The following is an 18,641-nucleotide window of genomic DNA, read 5'->3' as shown; positions in this document are numbered from 1 at the left end:
CTTGTTCCCAGGTCTTCTCAACATGATCTTCAATAAGCCAACACTTCCAAGTAACTAATTTAAGCCAAGGGACTTAAGGGAGTTTTGGCAAATACTAGGGTGCATGATTCTGTTCCAGGAAGTAAAATTTACCACCCCTGCAGGCTGAAAATAGTCTCAGACCCCTTAGCAATTTTATAGATTAACCGTAAAGCTAGGTTGTATTAAACTGCATTTGCTCCTTTCGTCTTCTTTAATACACATTTTCTTTCAAGCACCTTGTTAGTGGTCTCATCTATACTAAGTCAGGATGCTCAACTCAAATTTCATCAGAGAAAAACAAAAAAAAATCCCCAAACCGCACTCCCTTGGAATGAGAGATGACAGGGAAATTATAATTTCTTGGAAATAGTGAAGACATCATGTTTTTATTTACCTTGATTTTGGAACTTCCTGATACTTGGCATTGATAATGACATAAACTGGAAACCATAATGATAAACAATCATATTACCAACAAAACGACAGAATATTGTCAGCTGTTTCAGCACAGAAGTTGGTTTGTCCTTAACCTCAGATGTAACAAGTAAGAATGGGGGGAACAGTCTAATTTACTTTGTCATGTGGTCAACCTTGTTGATACGTACGTACCTACGTACGTACATATATATATACACACACACACACACACACACACACAGACAAACGCCTATGTAAATAGATATGTGTATATATGTGTGTGTATATATATATATATATTATATACATATATATGTATATAATATATATATAATATGTAATATATATATATATATTATATATAATAATAAATATATAATATATATATACACACACACACACAAACATATGTAAATACATAGATATATAGATATATATGACATGATTGTAGCATGGTTTATTGATAACAGTATTAAATGCACAGTTAAATATTCTTCATACTTAAGTCAAAATTAAAAATACATATATTTTTAACCATTGGATATTATATTTAATGTTGCTTATTATTTGATTACCTTCTATTGTATAAAATTAAAGTGCTTATTTCATTACTCCACAAATGATGTTTTTTTAGTTTTGAAAATAATATGAGGTATGAGATATGACAAAAAAAAAAAAAAACTTATTGGAAACACAAAAAAACAAAAACAATTAGCATTTCTGAAAAAAGTAGGAGGCACATAACAAATGGCAACATTGTTTTTTTTGCCAAAAGTGTTCCTCTGGGTGTCTTTGTGTAGGGAAATGAAATCCGTTTTTGCTTTCCTGCTACTGACCTGGGCCCCTGACCTCCCTGGAAAGAGACATTAAAAAAAAGGAAATTTTCCCATTGGGGATAAATAAAGGATCATGTTTTAAACTGATTCTGACTTGGAGTATTTCAGTGAACCGTTTTGCACCCACCATTTTACTATAGCACAAAGGGGAAGCAAGATAGGGTTCAACTGTCTCATATTGAGCTGACAAAGCATGAAACCTACCATGTTCAATCGCCACCTGATATTATCCAAATACACAATATGTAATTAACGTGCCACATTTTTATGGTGCTTTCATAGGTTCAGATCAATTTTCCAACAGTTACTTACATTTAACTATAGTATATTTTCAGATACAGTGGCAAAGCATGGGCCAATTACTCTTGGCGGTCAGGTTTGGGTTAAAAACAAGGCCTGAGTTTAGTTATTTCATTAAAATTCTGAGAGACTCAACCGTGAGGGGCTATTAGAATCACCCCATGCACCTTCAATACTTAACAAGGATTGTGTCAGAGCATAAAATATCAATAGAGTGATGAAATAACATACAGACATGTGGCACAAGTGGTTCCACATACTTGCTCATAAATTCACACATAGACTGGGTTTATGAGCTCTCAAAACATACAGTAAGGGATAGGCTTTGCTTGTCAGTGTGTGTTGTTATAAGTATGAATGTGTGTGTACGTTTTTAGAATGAAAGCATCTGGTTAAGTTCACTGTGTTTTTAAAGAAAGGTTTTCACTTTGACTTCCAGGTCTCTCTCTCTCTCACTCATTTTCCTAACTCTGCGTATATGTGTTTCTAACTGTGTTCAACTTTGCATGTGCATTTGTTTATTACCAAAGCTGTTTTACATCACTGTTCTCACCTCTTTGATAGAGCACCAGGGTAAGTGCCTGGACCACAGAGCGACATTTCCTGATAATGTAGATGATATGGACGTCACTATGGCATCTGGCATACTTGCAGCTGCAGCCTAAAGCCTTGTCTGTCCACCTGGCAGATGAACGTGACGGAGGTGATCTGGTTCAGGTCAAAAATGATTCAGTGGAATTAGTGAATTACTTCAAGTTCACTACTCACAGGAGGGCTCTGAGATCACAAACTTGGAATGAATGAGAGAGGGAGTGTATATGTGTGTGAACATGTTATATTTAATGTTGAAAGTATAATTATACGTGCAGCAGGGCAGTCGGTGAAGAGCTGCAGATGGCTGAGTGTGATCCAAAGGGAATGAGGATAATTAATCTTTAAATGGACAAAAAAGACACGGTTTTAAGGTAAATTTGACTCTTTAAGAGGTGGTGAACTCAAGTAATGTGTCCATTGGATCTATAAATTCCAACTTTCATGTGCAGCGTCTGTACAAATTGCCCCACTAGGCATTCTGCTAATCTCCCAGGGCATCTGGAGAGAATTTGTGTCACATCATTTCGTAAAGTTGAATCTGCGCATCCTGCATGATCGGCAAATTGAATAACCTGAGTTAGATTCTGCGACTGTATAGTCTGCTTCAAGTTCCTCTTGTCCAATCCAGTGCAGCCAGGACTTCTACACCCTCTGCCTGAGTATAAACTCCAACTTTTCAGTACCAGGGATAATGGTGTGGTGTATTTACGACTGCGGCCGTGTGTGTGTGTATGTTCGTCCAGCTGCTGCCTGTGTAACTCTAGTAAACATCAAGGCAGCGCCTTGCTTTGCGGAATTAATGAATCTCTCACATCCATCGCCACGTGCCACCTTTGAAACATACACCGCTGGCCTCGGCTCAGCATTTTCAAATTTCAATCATCCCCGCCCACCCTGCATCCCCTCTATCCAATGGAACGCTTGTTAAATGCCTACTCATTAGTACTTTGTAGGCTTTTCCTCCAAACTTTTCACTAGTTTTTCCCATTTCTTGCATGTCTTCCTTTTTGTTGACGCAAGGTGTTTGATCAGAGCTGCTGGGGGTAAGAAGCTAGTAAGGGGCAATATGGCTTCATATACGCTAAATCACAGACAATAATTACTGCACAAGCACCTGTATACTATTTACCATGAATGTTTATTACAGAGAGGACCGACCCCCCATCCTAGATGAAGTCATTTCTCTTCATCTGTCACACACATTTTTGTTCTGCATTTTGCTCTTCGAGCAAATAAAGCGTATTAAATAAATCATTGCTAAAATAGCAGTTACAGTATATGTCCTTGCGATTCGGCAAAGCCTTAGCAGTTCAATCACTAATGATCCGAGCCCTGTTTCAACCAAATTGATTCATTAATTGACTATAATTGCTCTCATATACTTGATGAGAGCACATGAGACACTGTAGAAATAAAATCTGATCCTACGCTGAGCCGTGGTGATGATTTCTGCTGTTCACAAAAAAAAAAAAGATAAAATCTGAGAACCTCAAAGAAAATTTCAGAGGACAACAGCTACGACATGTGAAATTACTAAGAAACTGACCCCATTAAGTTTGACACTTTTTGGATTGACTCTGAATACTCAAATTGAATTTGTGATGGGAACATGTTACCAAAGTCTTCTTACTGCCTCTCTTCTTAATACTAAAGACAGATTTCTATGGGATCTCTATGGGAATGTAAGGCAGCTAAGAGCAAATCACATTTCAAAGCAAGTGCTGAACCTCTTAAATGTGAGTCAGTCATATATATGTGCACAAGAGTGTTCGTTTTGTGGATACTTGACAGTGTGATTGTTTTTGTATAGAGCAAAATTCTTGCTCAGAAGCCCTTGTGAGTCTTTGACTGTGCGTGTTGACAATATATGGCCGTATAACTTCAAAGATGCTGGCACACTCTACTGTGTGAGGCTGCACGCTGACAGACAGTCTTTGATGAAAATATTTGCAGCGATGTAAAACCAACCCACTCATCACGAATCACCGCTGGGAAATAACTCAACATGACTCTCAGTGATGCCTACCTTGTTAAACACACATTTGTTTTACCAATCTTTTCATCTGTATGACACTTCATTACGACAAGTGATCAAACACGAAACCTCGTAGTCAAGTGGTGAGTTTGCATGCCTGCTGCAAAAGTATTTGATGAAACTGCATAAAACTGAGCAATACAACTCAACAAGCCACTTGTTTGAATACATATGGTAAAATATAGTCCTGGAGATACACGGTGAATGTACAAAATCAATATCGAATAAGAAGTATCTACATAATAATAATGTATCCTTTATTAATCCCTCTCGGGGAAATTCGTTCTCTGCAATTAACCCATCATGGATGAACCATGAGCAGTAGGCTGCTGTCCACCAGCGCCAGGGGAGCAGTTAGGGGTTCAGTGTCTTGCTCAACAACACCTCAACACACAATGTTCAGTTCCAAAGACGAACTGAACATGGCGCCAAGAGGCTGTACCTCTTGGCGCCATGCCACCCCCATTTCATGATATTAATTTAAAGTGTCAATTGCAAATGCCCTGCTATTGTCCAAGGCAGGTGGCCTTTCTCATATTTATGTCAGATTGTTCTAGACTCTAGTTTTAGGCTGGAATATTGGTAAACCAATCCACTCAAGGGATGGCAGCACTGGCCCGTAGGTTTGGCTTGACGATTCCCCCCCCTGAAAAAAAGGTATTGATAGCCACAGAAAAGACTAAACAGAAAATGGACATGATCCAGTCAAATCATTTTGGCCAGTTTTCTCTGTGCTTGCTTGTCCATTTCAAACTCAAGATGCTGATTTCTCCTCCCTTGCTTACATTCTTTACTTTACATTATTAATTTGTACAATGATGGCCTGCTCCACCTGAGCTTTCCATATAACCTTCTGTTCGGGAAGATTACATTTAAATGCAATGTTTGCACTAAAATTTGGCTTGCAAAATAGTGAGAATAAAGCAACAAATATGAGTCAAAGAGGAAGAGAGTTGCTACACTATTTTTGCAAAAGAAATTATTGATATGGGCTGATTGGGCTTCTTGTTTAACACCATATCTAACAGTTATACCACATCCAGTGATTTCCCCTCAGTTATCTATTCTGCTTAGCTCTAAGAGCTACATATGAAGGACACACTCAGCTCTATCACGGTGGTGTAAATCTGGTGTAAGATGGTGAATTTTGCTTGCACGCAACAATTTAGCCTCAATGAGAAGTATAAAAAATAAACAGAAGAAAGAAATCTACACTTGCACTCGACAAAGAAAATATGAAAGAAAAATATGAAACAGAAATGCAGATAATACATTAAATACATTGGCTTCTGTGTCTGAGTGTGTGATGTGTGCACATCTTTTTTGCACGTGTATCAGTTTTCAGCGTGCTGTCACTGTGTTCACTCTAAAGTCTGATAGCCGAGGTGCCGGAAAACTATCCGACATTTGCCCAAGATCTACAGGGAAAAAGGGCGCACACCATACGCACGTACACACATGCACACACGCACACACACTGAAAAAAAAAACCTGCGCGTGCATTTATATGAAATGTAATCAGATGGAATGCAGAGACATTATGCAGATAAGTACAAGCAGACTCACACCTGATGGCTCAGAACAATACCAGTCTGTTGAAAGTAATTTCTTGTTTCACTGCGAAATTGTCTGTTTCAAATTACACAATGTATTGTTTCATGGGAGTATCCCGTGGGCATTTTCTGTTCAGTCTGTTTTGTTAATGTTTAAAAACACAAACGATAAAGCACTTTATCAAACTTCCTGGGGATTCCTGAGATATGGCACAGCAGTGACATAAAACAGTAGTTTAGTCTAGCCAGCTCGCACAATCGCATGACAAGAAACCACTGAATCAATAACAAAGTTTCACCAAAGACTAATAAAACACTGGCTTTAAGATACATAACTGGAATTAAGATAAACCTTTTGATAGATGAAATAGGTTTTTCCATGCCTGTTGCTTCTTCTTGTTTTATTGTCCCCTTGAATGCCAGTATTGCATTCTGCCCTCTTGTTGTCAATGGGATTGAAAAGCAAAATCCAACAGCTGGAATCAGAAGAGTGACAAAAGACGAATGAAGGGAGAGAATCCATGAGCACAATCCTCCATGTTGTCATTAAGACATCAAAGCAGTGGCAGGAGATACAAAGCTTTTTAGCAGTGACACGAATCCATTCGCGAAGTGAAGAGTAACGAATGAAAGAACAAGAGAAAAAAGAAGGGGGGCGGAGGGACATCGTGTGATGAACAGGTCTTTGATGGAGGCAAAGGCAGAAAAGCAGACAAAAGTTTCTAAAACTTCAAACGCAGCCCTTCTGTAGAGCACGTCCACTTTCTTTCTCCTTGATTCTTTCATTCTCCCTCTCCTGTCTCTCTTCAAATATGTCTTCGCTAATTGCCGTACCCTGCTCTGAACTTCATGGGCTCTCCACTCGTCTCGGTTCTATTCAGAACAGGGGTTGTTACAACGGGAAGGCGTAATAACACGCTCTAAGCGGGACAATGGACCCTGCAGGGCCCATGACAAAATCTCAACCCTAATGAGAAAGGACTCCTCCAGTGAAGAAGCAGGCCTGTCAATAGAACAGCCCATTATGCACAGAGGGTGTGTGGAGGAGACTTGGGAGACAGATTGTGTGTTTACATTATTGTAGATATGGTACCTTGGCCTGTAGAGACAGAAATTAGAAAAGAAAAAAATTGAAATAAAAAAAACAACAAACCAGAGGTTAAATGTGGATATGTTTTGTGAGTGTGTGTGTGTGGGTGTGTGTGTGTGCGCGCTTGCATGCATACTGGCACCTCCTGTGAGTAACAATAGTGAACAGAACTAATCCTCCAGGCCTTATAATAGGCACTAAGCTGTCTATTCAAAGTACACAGCCCCCTGCTAACTGGTCTGAGCAGGCACAAAAACTTTCCCTCCCCCTAATATATGCTCTTTTCCTTCCTTCCATCTTTCTTTCTTTCTTTCTTCTCTATATATTGCTTTATTTTCTACTTTTTCTCTCCTGCCTCCTCATTTCATTATTTATCTCTTTTACTACTACAATATTTCCTTTCCACTATTGCCTTTCTTGGATAATTGAAATGACTGCCTAAATGTAAGATTACATGCTGATTTTTTTTTTTTTTTTCCAAATAGACCATGAAATACTGTTAGAAAAGGTGTGGACCAATATCACTAGAGTTGTTCAATTTGAAAAGTAAGTTTTGGATTTGACTGACCAAAACCATAAAAGAAATACATCTTGTCCTCCCTCAGCTTTTAGCCATATTACTTCAAAAATATGTCAGACTCCCCAAGCACAAAATGCAAATTACCTATTATGTAAACATTTTAAGAAGAAGGAGTAAATAAAAAGCATGGATGCTTTTTTAAAAAAAGATGCATAAGTCAATTACAAGTCTTGGCTTGAAAATTCAGTTGGGACTGATTTAAAATTTGTGAAGACCTCGAAAATCAAGTTTAGGATTTTTGACTAATAACCAACTGTCTAATCTTTGGAATTCCAATTAAGAAAATGTAGACTTTGATGGCCATTAGAAATAATAGCATGCCCCCCCCCCATTTTTATTGGACAAAAATCAAAACTCCTGATCAGGCAACACATCCTTTACATAGAAATATGATGTGAATTTTGGTCTAAATACTAGTGCCCTGTTATATACAACTGTCTAAGTTTGAGCACAGCAGTCCATCTGTCTGTCCTGCTTCTTCTTCTTCTACCAGCCAATTTTTAAAACCTTTCCCCCATTCCTTCTCCCTCCTTTCTTCAATCATCTTCAACTGTGTGTCTGATGTGATGAGATTTTTGGAGAGGTTAACCCATTTGAGGATTTTGAGTTGTGGTGGTGTGTGGGAGATGAGAAGCTAAGCAGCAAAGGATGCTGAAGGATCTCCTTTCCATTCAGCTGCCGTCGGGTGTTGTGAGAGATGATTAACAAGGGCTGTCAGACATGCCTCTCTTTGTACACCACTCGACAAGCACTACCTTCAGGGCACTGAAATAAAGTGCTGACACTTGGTGAACCTTCCTTTTCAGTTTTCAAAGCGGAGCATAGCTGTACACTCAAAAACGGTGCTCAAACGTGAACTTTGTCTACTTAAAGGAAATCTAAGTTGGTTGTTTAGGCGCGAGAAAGATTTGCATCATGGTTATTGTTTTCGGGCCTAGTTTCCAGGCTAATCTAAGCTGCATGTGCGGTTTACACAGGCTACATGTGCATATAGCCAAAGAAGGTGGTGTAGATACATGTCATGTCCACATTTAAAATGTTTACAAAGCAAAACAGTAAAGTTCCTAAAATACTAGCCACATACAGCCTTACACAGTTAATTACTGCCAAATTAAGAAAACAAATAAGAATCTGACTGACTGAAGACAAGAAAATCTAATGAATTCCTATCAGATGATGAAGGGGTTAATATTTTCCTTTGCTTGCAGATAGATGTGTCCTCAGAAAACCAAGTGGTTTGCCTTATTTCATTAGAACACCTGTTTCCTGACTGAGTTACGGTGAGTCTCTGTAGTAAATGTTGTAGAAGATCTGCAGCCAGACTCCTCTCCAAGCAACAAAGAACATGCTGGACAACAGGATATCTTCTTCCCACCAAAAAATGCTGAAAATATCTTGGAAATATATTTGATGCTAAGCAGCCCAATTACATACTCGCTCAAGTTCATTTCTTTAGTCCAGAGTGGAAGGAACATTCTAAGAGAACCCATGCAGGCATAGGCAGAACCTAGAAAACGCAGCTGGACAATAAAGGAAGAAGAAAGACCTTCATTGCTCAACAACACTTTGACAGGGATGGCGGAGCCAAGAATCGAACTAGGAATGTTCGGTTCCAAAGATGACTGCTCTAACCCCCCTGCGCTGCTCCCAATACTTGAGCTAATCGAAATCACGACCCTCTTGCTATGTTGCACCAATCTATGTTTATCTATTCACTTACAGGTACATCTACCGAAGTAATGCTCTTGTTTGGAAAGGAATGATTTACTTGAAGATTGAGCCATATATATAAGCTGTAGGAGAGCTACATAGAGCAATTTGGCAAACAATCAGGAGGTGCAGGGCATGATCCCCAACTCTCTCAGGCGTGTCCACACATGCATATAGGGCCTACACAGATGCAAATGGGGCATAAAGGAAAACAGGAGAGGAAAGGATAAGGAGCTGAAAGACACACCGGAGAAAAGTCGGAAGTTCTAGACAAGTGGAACCTGAGAAGGGGAACTTCCATAGGGGACCAAAAAAACTAGAACATAGATGGACAAATAGTAAAGGTAGATAGATAGATACACTATATGGCCAAAAGTATTCACTCACCCATCCAAATAATCAGAATCAGGTGTTGCAATCACTTCCATGGCTACAGGTGGATAAAATCAAGCACCTAGGCCTAGAGACTGTTTTTGCAAACATTTGTGAAAGAATGGGTCACTCAGGACCTCAGTGAATTCCAGCGTGGATCTGATAGGATCCCACCTGTGCAACAAATCCAGTCATGAAATTTCCTCGCTCCTCAATATTCCACAGTCAACTGTCAGCTGTATTATAAGAACACGGAAGTGTTTGGGGATGACAGCCACTCAGCCACAAAGTGGTTGGGGTCAGTGGATGCCGAGGCGCTTAGTGCAAAGAGGTTGCCAACTTTCTGCAGAGTCAATGGCTACGGACCTCCAAACTTCATGTGGCCTTCAGATTAGCTCTAGAACAGTGCACAGAGAGTTTCATAGAATGGGTTTCCATGGGCGAGCAGCTGCATCCAAGCCACACGTCACCAAGTGCAATGCAAAGCGTCGGATGCAGTATGTAACGCACGCCACCACTGGACTCTACAGCAGTGGAGACGTGTTTTCTTGAGTGATGAATGATGCTTCTCCATCTGGCAATCTGATGGATGAGTCTGGGTGAAGACTTGTGAAGTTTGTGGGCTTTTTTCAGGAGCTGGGCTCGGCCCTTTAGTTCCAGTGAAAGGAACTACGAAAGCTTCAGCGTACTAAGACATTTTGGACAATTCCATACTCCCAACTTTGTGGGAACAGTTTGGAGTTGGCCCCTTCCTTTTCCAACATGACTGTGCACCAGTGCACAAAGCAAGGTCCATAAAGACATGGATGACAGTCTGGTGTGGACAAATGAAGGACAAATAACACAAATACAGGTGGAGAAGGGATAAAATTGAAAGTTATTTGTATAGACTACAGCAATTTTCCACCAAATGTTTTATTCATGTGTTTTTTTGTTTATCCTTTTGAGCCTGCCATTATGCACAGTGAACTGAAGACAACCTGGTCTGCATTATTATTTCACTGCTTATCTGAACTTTGTCTTACTGTGGACTGACAAATTTCACTTGAGGATCATAAAGATATATTAACAGCCTCTTTTGTCGATTAATTTTTTTGTAATATTCATATACATTTCATAATTCTAAATAAACAATTATAGATATCAAAATTGTTACCACCTACATTTAAGGGTGTCAGATCCATCTTTTTTCTTTCCTTCCTTCTCTTGTTAAACAAGCCTCAACATTTTTCACAGAAGCAGAAAGAAACAAGATCTTCATTCTTTTCTTGCTCAATCTCCTCATCCTGTCTAACTTCTTTCCATCTCTTTACTCGAGATGAAACGGTGCAGAACAAGAGGATGCGGGACAGACGGCCATTATATGGAGGCTGAGACCCCGGAGGAGTGTCTGTGTACATCTGTGAATAAAAGTATCCCTGTATGTATGTACATGTTCATACTGTTCACATCTTTCAATGAGTTCCGTGCGTGCATTAACAAATATTTTCCTGGTCGGCTTGATTCATATTTGCTTAAAGATAGAAAACATATATCTATGCATCTGGATGTGTTCTTGTCTCTTCTGGACTCAAAAACACGACACAAACACCTTCTGAAATGAGACTCTGTCTTCGCTATCTGTATCTTTACAATCGCTACAGGTTGTTTCACATGAACCAGCATGTTTACAGATGCCGTTCTTCACCATGCAATCCTGATATCTAGAGGGACTTCCTTGCTTGTAAATGAGGCACATTGTCACAACAGGATAAGCAATAAGAGACTGAATTTTGTGTAACCCATCAGTAGGACAGACTGATTGACAAATCAGATGATTCAAAGCAACCGGGTAGCCGTTGCAACGATGCGAGATCTGAAGGATCACTGACTTCTGTGGATGAATTGCTACATAGTGATGGTTCTTTCCTGTTTTGGTGACCCAGTTATTTAAACACTTGATGGATAACAGTGCCTCCAAATTAAAGAAAAAAAAATCAGAAAAATGATATGAAAATAACAAAGGAATCATCAATTTTTCCTTGTTTCTCTTTACTTTTGCTAATCCTTCTGTAGTAGTTGTCATGAGTCCATTGACAACAGATCATGAAAAGGTTAAAAAACACAAACAACCAAAAAAACAAAAAATGAAATAAAGTTGGTAATAGTTCATGGAATTTTTATATCTATTTCCCCATAGCAATTGTTTTTTTTCCAAATGCATATAAAGAGAAAAAGGGTGTTTACTGACAATTATGAATTTCATTTAGACACAATTATCTAAGCACATCTACACCACATAGAGAAAATTAAATCATAGAGGAAGAAAGTCAACAATATACATTCAGGGGATGGGAAACAACCACTTGATTTCTCGGCAGTCTTTTAAAACAACCCCCGACGCGCGCACACACGTGCATGCAAAATTCCCTTTGAGGCCTCAAACCTGAGCTAAACCCAAGTGTCTCCTCCAACCTGGGTAGTTACAGCTCTGCCTTCCTTCCATGCATTTTTCTGCCATTAGTGAGAGTGCTGTGTGTAACCTGAGCAGAAGAATCTGCTAGTAGAAAAGCTACGTCCAAAACATGCAGCAAAAGCACACATAAACACACATTCAGAAGAACATGGCAAGACAGGCACAGATGGGTTTGAAAGAGGCTGGGTGAGTGTATGACAGAAAGAGTAGGTTATTTGAGATCGTTTTGAGGCTGAGTACAATCACACACACACTCACGCACGCATTTGTGTGTGTGTATGTGTGCGTGTGAGAGAGAGACATTCCAATTAGGCTGCAAAGCTTGGCCACCTTTACATCCTCCACAGACTTGGCCCCTGATACTTCAATTAAAAACTCAGAAATTTGAGGAGAGAAAAACAGAGGAGGCACGGAGGAATTGAGGGCGAGAGGATGATGTTCGTCTGCAACCTGATCTCATGTGTTCACGTTTGCCTGGAAGACAGCTGCAGTCTAACACACGCATTATAGTTGAATAAAGATAGAATAGGCCTAACCAGCTGCCTGGAGGTTTACTGTAAAACAAAAACACTTCACAATGGACTATTACAGCAAACGTGCGTGTGCGTATATAGTCAGGATGCTAGTTGGTGTCAGCTGAATTTGAACTTGAGTTTTCCAGTATTATTTGATTCGTCATGGCATTATGTCATATTGGAAATTTAGAACTAAATGTTTTTTTCTTTTTAATAGTCATTTGAATTGATTTTTCATTAGTCACATATGATGCTGTATTGCAATTCATCATGTTTCAAAGTCTGACAATGCCGTTTGTTGAACACATATTAGCTCATTCATTCAAACATTAAATTTGAAACCATTTTTGACTTTTTTCTACTTTGTTCTGCAATTATGACCAGATGTCAGCTGCTATGGTTGAGCCCTTAAATCACCGCAAATAATCATAGCAGTCACTTCTATGTAGACACATACATTTGATGCAAAAACTACCAATACATCAAAAGTATTTCCAAATCCAGCCATTCATGCACAAATACATGTTGATGTTACATGCAGTCAGACACATGCAACTTCAAACCATTTCCTTCCTTCCTTGTTATGCATGCCAGCTCTGCTCAAGACACACATCCATTGTCATCACATCTGGCTTGAACTATTAATTGTCTATATTGGAATCTTCTACTGGAAGGCGATAAACCATTTCAAAAGTTTGTACAAGCTTATGATGAACAGCAGGCAGAAATTTGTAAATGAGTATGTCGTCAAATGTAAGACAAATAAAACAAAGGTCTCAGAGATTAAACAGGAAAACTTTGTCGCTTTGAAATTAAACCACTTTCTCTCTTTGTGTAGATATAAGCAGTCAAATGAATCGAGCAGGTCAGCTTTTTACTGACCCCCAAGAAATGTTGACACAAACGCTGAGTAATTCAACAAAATCCTGTTTTTACACATTGTCTCTCGCATCGGTGGCTGGGCAGCGGAACAATAGATCTCTTGCAGCAATCAAATGCTATTGCGTCCGGGAAAAATAGGAAACTGTGAAAATATTGATACAAATTAAAATGTGGTCGAGAGGGGAAAGAAAAAAGGCCCTGCCAGCTGAGGAAGGCGAAATGAAGGCCGAGATTGAGTGTTAATCTGAAAAAGGTGTTCAAGTTATTTTTGATAGAAATTGAGAGGAAAAGACAATACGGTGCAGGTGTGGGCTCATTACTGTGAAGCAGGGTGGCCACAGAATAATTATTGCGGGACCACACAGAAGAGGAGCGGGGAAGAAAGCAAAGAAACACAAACGGCGGAGAGAAAATTCAGAGACAGTGACCAGGGAAACGGACGACACAAACAATACAAACAGTTTATATCCTGGGAGTCACCTCCAGATGAACACAGGCCATCTTTGGTTCCAGAAAGAAACATCTATATTAATCCTTTTCCATACTTTGGACATCTGCATATGCAGATTGGTCCAGCTATGATAACACTGCTTTCCAAAAGTATCTCTATGGAGATCGGTTGGCATGATTCCTGGATTGAATTACCAAGGGGGGTCATCTTTGAAAGTTAACCTGGTAGAGCAGAGTATTTTGGGGTAGTATTTGTGTAATCTTCAAATGCAGTGATGTCGTTCCCTATGTTTGACCAGCGAGTGAGCTGTCGACAATCAGTTTTCCTGATATAATTACAAAACATGTGGACCGCAAGGAGTTTTATAAATGACCGAGTCTCAAACATTTATGTAGAAAATGGTTGAAACAGGCAATTTCTGATTTGTGTCAACAGTTTATATAGGTTGAAAGATGAACACAGGAGTTCCAACACCGAAGTAAGACTTATTTGCAGAAGCAAATGTTCCTTTCTCTAAGGACGTATCACAGAATAACAAAAAATATGGGAATTAGTTGATTAAAATGGTCTGCCTCCTCTTCCGCTTCCTCATTTTATAGCATGTTTGACTGATTGGCATGCAGTAGAAGGTTGGTCAAAAAAATGTTGATATGTACTTCACATGCATATTTTTCCCCCATTCATTTCATAATGTTGGCAGTATCCATGTTCTTTTTTGAACATTTTTTTTAATTTCAATCATCAATCCATCTTTATTGTTTTGGGGATCAGCGGCCGAGAAGTCTGGCTATCCTCAGAACACAATGAACTGAAAGGGAGTTTCTCTTAGGGTGCTCAGGTGGTAAAACATTACAATTGGCAAAACTCAAAGGACATGACTCTTCCAAGAAAACATGAACCCGGTACTAAACATAATCCACACAACTTGACATGAGCCATTTCATAGGGAAAGAAGATAGTTCCTCATAAAAATTGCAAACAGTAAAGTCTTTGTGACATGGCCATATCTTTGGAAAAGAGACGCTGCCGTTGAATATTCCACATATATATATATATATTTTTTTTTTTTTTCCCCCAGAGAAAGCCTCCACTCATTCTGTATTAGAATATACAGACATCTTTGGTTGTTCTCCAAACTGATTCATATAAACATGCTATGGAGAAAATATGTTTAGATTTTGTTTAAACCGTCCCTTTAATTGTGTATTTGTCTGGAGAGAGAGAGACCGTGAGAGAGAGGGAGGGAGGGAGAGAGAGAGAGAGAGTGAGAGACAGATATGTGGGTGGGAGGCAGACACTCACACACACACACACACACACACACACACACACACACACACACACACACATACACGGACAGACAGACAGCAGCTGTTCGCCTGAATGACCTAAGTGGCAGCTGTTACCCCCCAATTTCCCAGCACCCCCATGCCCTCTGTATGCCAGCCGGACTTTGAAGTTCAGGTCAAGCTCAATGCTACTTTGAGGTGCGTGCCAATAATTACTGCAGAATATAAGGATATTATTCACTGCCAATTTGCTGATTAATCATGCCACTTGAAAATGACATGGCTAATTCTACATTGTTTGCCTGTTGATTATGTGAGCTCATAAATCATTAAGTAAAAAAAAGCTTTCATGGATATTTAGTACGTCTTTTATGAGTCTCTTCTGGAGTGGTACCGTAGAGAGAATTATGAATATAAGCATTTACCAGCTATGTGATTTTGCAGTATCGTATGTTTTGAAGGATTTTACTGAACCTTTTCTTTGAAGTGCTGACATTGACAAAGGGATGCTTTGGACAGATCCTCTGGAATGCTAAGCTCCACATTGGCATCTAAACTCCCTTTTGACACACAGAATGCACACGCATATGGAATTGGACATATACACACACACACACACACACACACACATACAACACTTGGAATGCTGGATACAAATACACTTGGTCGAGTTTGGGGGGACTGCAGCACTCAAACAGAGGCTTCATGTCTTCCATTTATGTCTCCTGATCAGATCACAAGGGAGCAGCTTTAAGTGCGCAAGCTCACACCAATAGTCAGATAGTAAAATGCATTTCCAAATGTATTGACAGCCACTTCACTTCTCATCACATTAACTGATTCTGCATACCAATGCAGCATCATAGAGCGAAAGACAGGTGCGCTAGGTAAATTAATTAGAGATAAAGAGGACATACTGTTTTTTCAACAGAGAGCCAAAATGAATGGCCTGATTTGCAAATCAGAATGCTTTTTTCCACATTTCATTTGTTGATGTGGGCCTATTTCCTGGTTCCCAGGTAAAGTTACACACAGTTACTAATTTCTTTCCCAAGAACATGCTAGGTGACACTGGGGGTTTAGGAAGAGGACGCAGTTCAGAGTGCGTATACATTATAGAAAATATCTGTCTGAGCATTAACTATCAACAAAACTGATATAAAAAGACTGTTATCATTTCCTAAAAATAATGCAATTTAAAATGGATTCAACATTAATTTTTGTGATAATCACAATGAATAATAAGTCTGATTTTGGTTGATTTTCCCCAATCCAATGTGGCTGATTTAATGACATTAATGTTAAAAAAATAATGTTTAAAATTTAATTTATATAATTCGCTCATTTAAAAAAACATCCTCAGCCAATGAACGCGAGCTGTATAGGAAGGCTATTGATTAGACTTATAAATATATATAGATATATAGATCATAAACATTTGATGATGAAGCTCAAAAAAAAAAAAAAACACTTATGAGCAATAAAAATATATTGAACCTAAATGACTCACCAAATGTCCTTGGAAGTTTGGTATAAATTTTCCTATCATTTCCAAGGCTTTTGCCTGATGAATTTTGTTTCTGCTGTGGTATTTTTTCAACATTAGCATCGAGGGTTTTTGGCAGGTATCACAACAGAGTCATCTGGCAACACAAAGTTGTTCTGTCTCGTGACACTACTATATTACCGCAGCCACCACAAGAGAACAGAGTGACAAATACACAGACACACTGACCAAAAAAGCTGCCTTCTAGGCACCAAGAAGGAAAGTTATTATGCAGGAAAAAAAGAACAAGACACAACAATGTCTCTTTTATAGTGACATCAGTATTTAGACACGCACACACAGGCACGCATACACAGGCATAACATTCCTTACCACGCAGACGCAACATCCTACAGACAAACACTGCCAGTGCAGAATCACAAGTGTCTCCTTTCACAAATGCACCATTCATACTCATACAGGAACCCTCAAGCAAAACAATTGTGGTCACACATGAGCATACAATCTCAGACAAAGTCAGCGCTTCATTGTCGGAGGAACTACACAGGATTGATTACCATATAATGGCTCCACCAACCTAAACTGGCAAATTATATCTTCGAAAACCACACAGCAAAGAACAGATCTTTAATGTCGATTTAAAGAAGGTCAAATGCAGACTCAAAGTCACAAGAGGAAAGCAAGACAGAAAAAAACAGGATAAAGACTAAAATGTTGTGCTTTATTCATAGACGGCTGCTTTTTCTTCCGTCAGAAACACATTTGTACCGCTTAGTTTTTGTTTTTTTTTGTCCAAAAGGTCAGACTGACATGTTCTCCGATTATGAGTTGTTTTAAACATTTTGGGATAAACATCTCCATTACTCTTTGTTATCTTTTTGTTATCTAATTTTATGAAATATCCCCCCCCCCCCAATTTTTTTTTGTACTGTTGCCTTATGGATATATATTTCATCCTGTTGTCTCATGTCACGTAACAGTTTTTTGTTGTCACCCACCTATGATGATGAGAGTGTAGTTGATGTTCACGCTGCCAAATCCATTAGTTGCCTTGCAAATATAGGTTCCAGCGTCTTCGGTCTCAACTTCTTTGATCCGTAGACCATGGCGTAACACCCTGAATCGTGTCCAGCCACTGTGGATGTTGCGTCCATCTTTGGTCCACATTATGAGCGGTGGGGGGTCGCCCTCCACGGGGCAGGCCAGCTTCATGGTGCGACCCAGACGTACACTCTGTCTGTGGACCACTCGTTCAGACACCCGTGGTGGACCTTGACAGAAATGGAAGACCAGATTAAACACCGTCATATTTCAACACCACTATACACATTGCTTGAGCTTCCTTACATTGTGATCAAAGAAAAGGTCTTGCAAGGTGCTTCTTCCCATTCCCATAGTTTACATCAAATACAAGGTATGAAGGCCAAAGGTTGCAATGAGTTCACCTTGAGCAAAAAGGATTGCAGACCAAAAGGCTCAGATCTAAGGCACCTCTCAGCTTGACACCATTGCTTTCTAGTTACAATGAAGTCAGTTGGTTACAGACAGTCCTTTCCCGTATTTGTTACTTACATGGCTCTCCCAGGGTGAGAAGTGGGGCCGTGTCCCTCCACAGGCCTTTAAATATGGACCTCAGATTACATATTGACCTATGTAATACGAATTCTGACCTTTGAAAAGTCTAGGGAGCACTTGACTTTTTAAAAGGTTTACGGTCATTTGGAATGACAGCATAACCCTTGTACAACCTTTACTAGTTTACCCCGGGAGAAATCAGTTATTTTCAAGTTTGTTATTCAGCGAAAGCTTACAAGACAGAGAAAACAACCACACACTTCTTCATCATTACACAATACAGCTATCATTTCCGGCCTTTGTTGGTGAGAGTGGATCAGTCCATAACATTGCAGGGAGTAAATGGAGCAAGAAGGGGAAAGTTGTAGTGAGCTGCTAGATGAGATTTAAGCTGCAAGGAGCATATTTTCTCCTGTGCAAGATGATGACCGCTTTTACTGTGTCCTGGGGATCACGTCC

At 39.4% G+C, this 18,641-nt stretch overlaps 1 protein-coding gene across 1 annotated transcript in view; it reads right to left on the bottom strand.

Moving 5' to 3' along the window:
• fgfrl1a (fibroblast growth factor receptor like 1a) overlaps positions 1-18,641 on the bottom strand; it is a 76,007-nt gene that overhangs the window by 25,501 nt on the left and 31,865 nt on the right. Inside the window, exon 3 of the mRNA XM_086157963.1 lies at positions 17,606-17,878. Within this exon, the coding sequence (XP_086014089.1) occupies positions 17,606-17,878 (273 nt within the window). The remainder of the gene's footprint in view (positions 1-17,605; positions 17,879-18,641) is intronic.

Source organism: Fistularia commersonii, chromosome 13 (assembly GCF_037954325.1).
Source record: "Fistularia commersonii isolate RoL2024-O1a breed Wild chromosome 13, RoL_Fcom_v1.0, whole genome shotgun sequence".
NCBI lineage: Eukaryota > Metazoa > Chordata > Actinopteri > Syngnathiformes > Fistulariidae > Fistularia > Fistularia commersonii.
The sequence above is the reverse complement of the archived record's forward strand: the minus strand, read 5'-3'. Positions and strand labels throughout refer to the sequence as shown.